The sequence below is a fragment of the Propithecus coquereli genome, unplaced genomic scaffold (assembly GCF_000956105.1).
Source record: "Propithecus coquereli isolate 6110/MARCELLA unplaced genomic scaffold, Pcoq_1.0 Scaffold279, whole genome shotgun sequence".
Classification (NCBI taxonomy): Eukaryota; Metazoa; Chordata; class Mammalia; order Primates; family Indriidae; genus Propithecus; species Propithecus coquereli.
This window is the reverse complement of record NW_012148385.1, coordinates 75,233-80,814: the sequence shown is the minus strand read 5'-3', so window position 1 is coordinate 80,814 and position 5,582 is coordinate 75,233. Positions and strand designations below refer to the sequence as shown.

General features: G+C 33.4%; 1 protein-coding gene across 1 annotated transcript; it reads left to right on the top strand.

Annotated features, from left to right (window-relative positions):
• The first annotated feature begins 227 nt into the window (after nt 1–227).
• On the top strand, nt 228–5,574 carry MSTN (myostatin). Its single transcript, XM_012647928.1, has 3 exons — nt 228–728; nt 2,543–2,916; nt 4,984–5,574. Exons 1-3 carry the CDS (start codon nt 356–358, stop codon nt 5,362–5,364), a joined length of 1,128 nt encoding a protein of 375 aa, XP_012503382.1. The 5' UTR covers nt 228–355; the 3' UTR covers nt 5,365–5,574.
• The last annotated feature ends 8 nt before the right edge of the window (nt 5,575–5,582 follow it).

Here is a 5,582-nt window from a genome sequence, read left to right as displayed (position 1 = left end):
CAAATATCTTTTATTATTTGTAGATTTATTTCTTTTATGAAGTAGTCAAATGAATCAGCTCACCCTTGACTGTAACAAAATACTGTTTGGTGACTTGTGACAGACAGGGTTTTAACCTCTGACAGCGAGATTCATTGTGGAGCAAGAGCCAATCATAGATCCTGACGACACTTGTCTCATCTAAGTTGGAATATAAAAAGCCACTTGGAATACAGTATAAAAGATTCACTGCTGTGGAAAGTTGTCTCTCAGACTGTACATGCATTAAAATTTTGTGTGGCATTACTCAAAAGCAAAAGAAAAGTAAAAGGAAGAAATAAGAACAAGGAAAAAGATTGTATTGATTTTTTAAATCATGCAAAAGTTGCAAATCTCTATTTATATTTACCTGTTTATGCTGATTGTTGCTGGTCCAGTGGATCTAAATGAGAACAGTGAGCAAAAAGAAAATGTGGAAAAAGAGGGGCTGTGTAATGCATGTACCTGGAGACAGAACACTAAATCTTCAAGAATAGAAGCCATAAAAATTCAAATCCTCAGTAAACTTCGCCTGGAAACAGCTCCTAACATCAGCAAAGATGCTATAAGACAACTTTTACCCAAAGCTCCTCCACTCCGGGAACTGATTGATCAGTACGATGTCCAGAGGGATGACAGCAGTGATGGCTCTTTGGAAGATGATGATTATCATGCTACGACGGAAACAATCATTACTATGCCTACAGAATGTAAGTAGCCCTGTTAGTGTATATCAACAGTTCTGCTGACTGTTGTTCCAGTGTTTATGAGAAACAGATCTATTTTCAGGCTCTTTTTAACAAGCTGTTGGCTTGCATGTAAGTAGAAGGGAAAAGAGTTTCTTTTTTTCAAGATACCATGAGAAATACATTAATGAGAATAAAATCTGCTGCATTGTTTCCTTATAGAACTAATAAACTAAAAAATAAAATGCTTGCACAGCACTACTGTTACTTAGTTTAATATGGCAAATATAGCATGCTTATGCTTTCACAGCCTAATACTACCAAGGCAAGGACTGTGAGATACTATAAGCAATGTTAACACTTACATGAAATTTTATAATTGCATTTGGTTGTCTAAAATATGCATTCATGATATGTTTTTTCACTAATAGAGGGAGAAACTTGCTAGGTATTTCAGCATATTTGAGCACTGCTGAACACCTACAGTAAGAGTGATTTCTGTTATTCAAAACTATCTCTCACAGTGTTTTTTGTTCTTCACAAATTTAAATACTGAATTTTGAAAGCTGTTACACTGAAGAGTATGAAAAAAAATTTAAATATTTCAATGTATTAGTAAGAGCAATAATGAAGTAAACATAGCATAATGATAATCAGGAGCTAAGTATCAGAAAATGCCTAAGAAATAAACATTTTAATTGGGTAGGTTATAGCTCATGAAGTCCTATTTGTACCTTAACCATGGTACTATTGTTAAGAGTACCCTGTTTGCGTATTTCCAAGCAGATACATTGCTTAATAACCTTCTAAAATATTTTATTCTTTATAATAGGAAGGGCTATTACCTGTAGTATCAACATTGCTTTTGAAAGATAATATATTTCATACAATTCCTTTTGGAGTCGGCTCAAAAGAATAGTTTCTCCAGGAAAGGGAGACAGGCACCTTGACAGAGAAGGCATGACAGGAAAGCTTCTATGCCATGTCTGTTATCTTGCTTTAATACAGCACTTTTAAACAGGACTCAAAACCATTTCAAAATATTATTTCCCTTATTAGGTAATCAAGCTACAATGCAACAAATAATTTTCATTTAAGACACTGCTATCAAATAGTCCTGGAGTAGATTTACCTTTTTATAGACAATTTTGGGAAACCAAAAGAAAACAAATTGTTAGTGATTGTGCTTATACTGACAGACTGGCCCTAAAGACAATACTTCCTAACTTTTCAGATAGTATGAATAGAACATCTAAATTTTTGTGCTAATTACCTGCTTAGTTTTGCTCCTTTAAAAGGCTAGCCCAGTGCCAAAATGTAACAGATGTACTATATTTTCTACTAATTCCCGAGGCTCAGTGAGTCGCTCAGTGTGTCTTGTCCCCAGGTAATTCAGGCCTGGGGGAAGGGTTCCTTCTTCCAGACTGATTGGTACAGCTGCTCAGTAAGTGTAACTACTCAGATTCCCAAAGAATTCTAAGTGGTTGTTCCTCCACAGTGTCTCTTGTTCTCTCTAATCATCATCATTTTAAAATTTCATTCACTGTTCATTCCTTCCTAGAATTTTCCTTTGTCCATAGTTCTCTGGAAGAGGAATAGATTCCTCACCAACAGCTGAAAAAATATATATCTAAAAAATTCTGAAAAGCTAGGATAATTATTTTCTCTGATATTTTTTCTGAGCTATAAAGTTCTACATAGTATTTCACTTTAAAAGACTGCATATGCATACATTATCCTAATAGAAAAATGCTCAGCTATTAATGTGGAGGGGTTTTGTTCATTTTCTTAATGGGAAATAGTTTCAGCAACTCTTTCCTTTTCTTATTCATTTATAGCTGATTTGCTAATGCAAGTGGATGGAAAACCCAAATGTTGCTTCTTTAAATTTAGCTCTAAAGTACAATACAACAAAGTTGTAAAGGCCCAACTGTGGATATATCTGAGACCCGTCAAGACTCCTACAACAGTGTTTGTACAAATCCTGAGACTCATCAAACCCATGAAAGACGGTACAAGGTATACTGGAATCCGATCTCTGAAACTTGACATGAACCCAGGCACTGGTATTTGGCAGAGCATTGATGTGAAGACAGTGTTGCAAAATTGGCTCAAACAACCTGAATCCAACTTAGGCATTGAAATCAAAGCTTTAGATGAGAATGGTCATGATCTTGCTGTAACCTACCCAGGACCAGGAGAAGATGGGCTGGTAAGTGATAACTGAAAATAACGTTCTAACAACCTTATGTTTTTATTCATAATATGAATGAACAATAGTGAAAAATAACTATCAATTTCCTGTGCTCATAAGCCAAAGGTATCTTACCCCAATGGTAGCCCTGTACCCAATAAAAGTAGATGTATAATTCCATATCCTGTGAAACTCTCCCTTGATATTCTTACTTTGCATGAAAATTTAAAAAAACAATTACACCATAGTTATTAACTTCTTAAGAAATTCTTTTGAATTGGGAATAAAATAGAAAGTGCTTTGATTGATATGACATATGATTATATGAATAAAAATATGAACTCCGTATAGTGTATTCTAGTATATAACCAACAAATCAAAACATTTTTTTTTCCAGCAGGGTGCCAAATGTGTTAAAAATTTTTGGCTTAGCATAAAGTACATAAAATAAACTTTAAAAATTATAATTAAAATAATTTTTTTTATTTATAGCAATTAACTAAATGTGATATGTATAGGCTTATATGTTATTAAATACATTTAAAGTCCTTCATGACATTCATTACTTGTAGGATATTGATGCACTGATATATATATACAGATAGATAGATAGATAGACAGATTACTTTGTGGAATACCTCCAATAAAAGTTTAATTTACCGGCTAGTTAACCTTTGCCACCTAGCTTATTTCTTGGCATTCTTGTGCAAGAGTTTACTTAGGGAATGTCAACTAATTTAATATCAGGCCAAGTAAATGACAATACCCTATATATTATAAAAATTAATAAAAACCATTTTAAAGCCTAGCATGAATTTAGGGTTACTCTTCTGGCTTACCTAGGCTTTTGTTTATTTCTATTTTCAAAAACTTATTTAATGTGAGCATATCTTTTTATTTCCATCTATTAACATAATTTACAACAGAAAGATTATACTTGCAAATGATAAACATAAGTTATTTTAAACATCTTTAAAGGATCTTACTTACAAAGATTATATAATTAGCAAATCAGATATACTTTAAATAAAAACATATCTTTAAAAGACTATACACTTTTACAAATGATCTTTTTTTCTTTAAATATGCTACATTAAATGTTGATGACTCCCAAAATGAAATTATTCTTTTTGACAATCTTAAATAACAATAACTACCAGGTATACTTACATTTTGATATAGGATAAAAACTACTATCAACTATTTAAGAAAGTGTTCCTTTTTACAGGTAGCATCTTAATTATTAAAATTGATAATGTGACAGGTTTTAAGCACTATTAAAAAGGTGGTTAATATGATGTATTCCTCAGATTTTTCCATATAAAAGAAAACAGTCTCAAATGCATTAAAACACTGGGGCAGAGACTGGACTAACAAATCATTATTTAAATATCTAAATAGAAATATTTTTCAGTGAAAGAATAAAGAAAATATCATTGTCTCTTCTTCTGAATCTGTCCTTCCCTTATTTAGGGGTTCTCTTTCCAACTCAATATACATACCACCTCCTTCATCAGCTACCTTCCTTTTTCTTATTACAACCTATATAGTGCTGGGAGGTAGCTATTTTGCTCTGGTTTTAGTATCCAAGTTTCCCTGAGCAAAGACCTGGGAATGGAGGATGGATGAATATACCTGTCCCTCCAGCAGTCATCAGACATATTTAGCCAACATATTTAATCATGAAACATGAAGAAAGGAGGCTCACCTCTTTCCTCCCTTTCCCACTTTGTCTTCCTCCCCTCCCTTTCTCTGTTCCTCCTTCCCTACCTATCTTTCCATAAATATTTTCAAGACATCTATCATGTGTCAGGAAGTCTGATACTCAAACTTGGAAAAACAAAAATCAAAAAGACTTGGAACTGATCTCAGGGGAATTTGTATTGCTGTTATATTCTTTTGAGCCATAAGGGGAAAATCAAGCCTAGTGTAAATTAAAATTCTTTAATGCTGTGTGTTTGAAAAATAAATGTGGTATAAGCAAAATGATTAGTTTCTTTCTTTGATAATGACTTCTTAAGGTAGGTAGGAAAGTGTTTCAAAGTCTAAATTAATATTATTGGTTATTCTTTCCTTTTCACACAGAATCCCTTTTTAGAGGTCAAGGTAACAGACACACCAAAAAGATCCAGAAGAGATTTTGGTCTTGACTGTGATGAGCACTCAACAGAATCGCGATGCTGTCGTTACCCTCTAACTGTGGATTTTGAAGCATTTGGATGGGATTGGATTATTGCACCTAAAAGATATAAGGCCAATTATTGCTCTGGAGAGTGTGAATTTGTATTTTTACAAAAATATCCTCATACTCATCTTGTACACCAAGCAAACCCCAGAGGTTCAGCAGGCCCTTGCTGTACTCCCACAAAGATGTCTCCAATTAATATGCTATATTTTAATGGCAAAGAACAAATAATATATGGGAAAATTCCAGCCATGGTAGTAGACCGCTGTGGGTGCTCATGAGATTTATAGCAGGTTCACAACTTCCTAAAATATGGAAGGTCTTCCCCTCAATGATTTTGAAACTGTGAAATTATGTACCATGTACTACAGGCCTAGAGTATGCTACAGTCACTTAAGCATAAGCTACAGTATATGAACTAAAAGAGAGGCTATATGCAATGGTTGGCATTTAACCATCAAAATAAATCATACAATAAAAATTTTATGATTTCCAGACT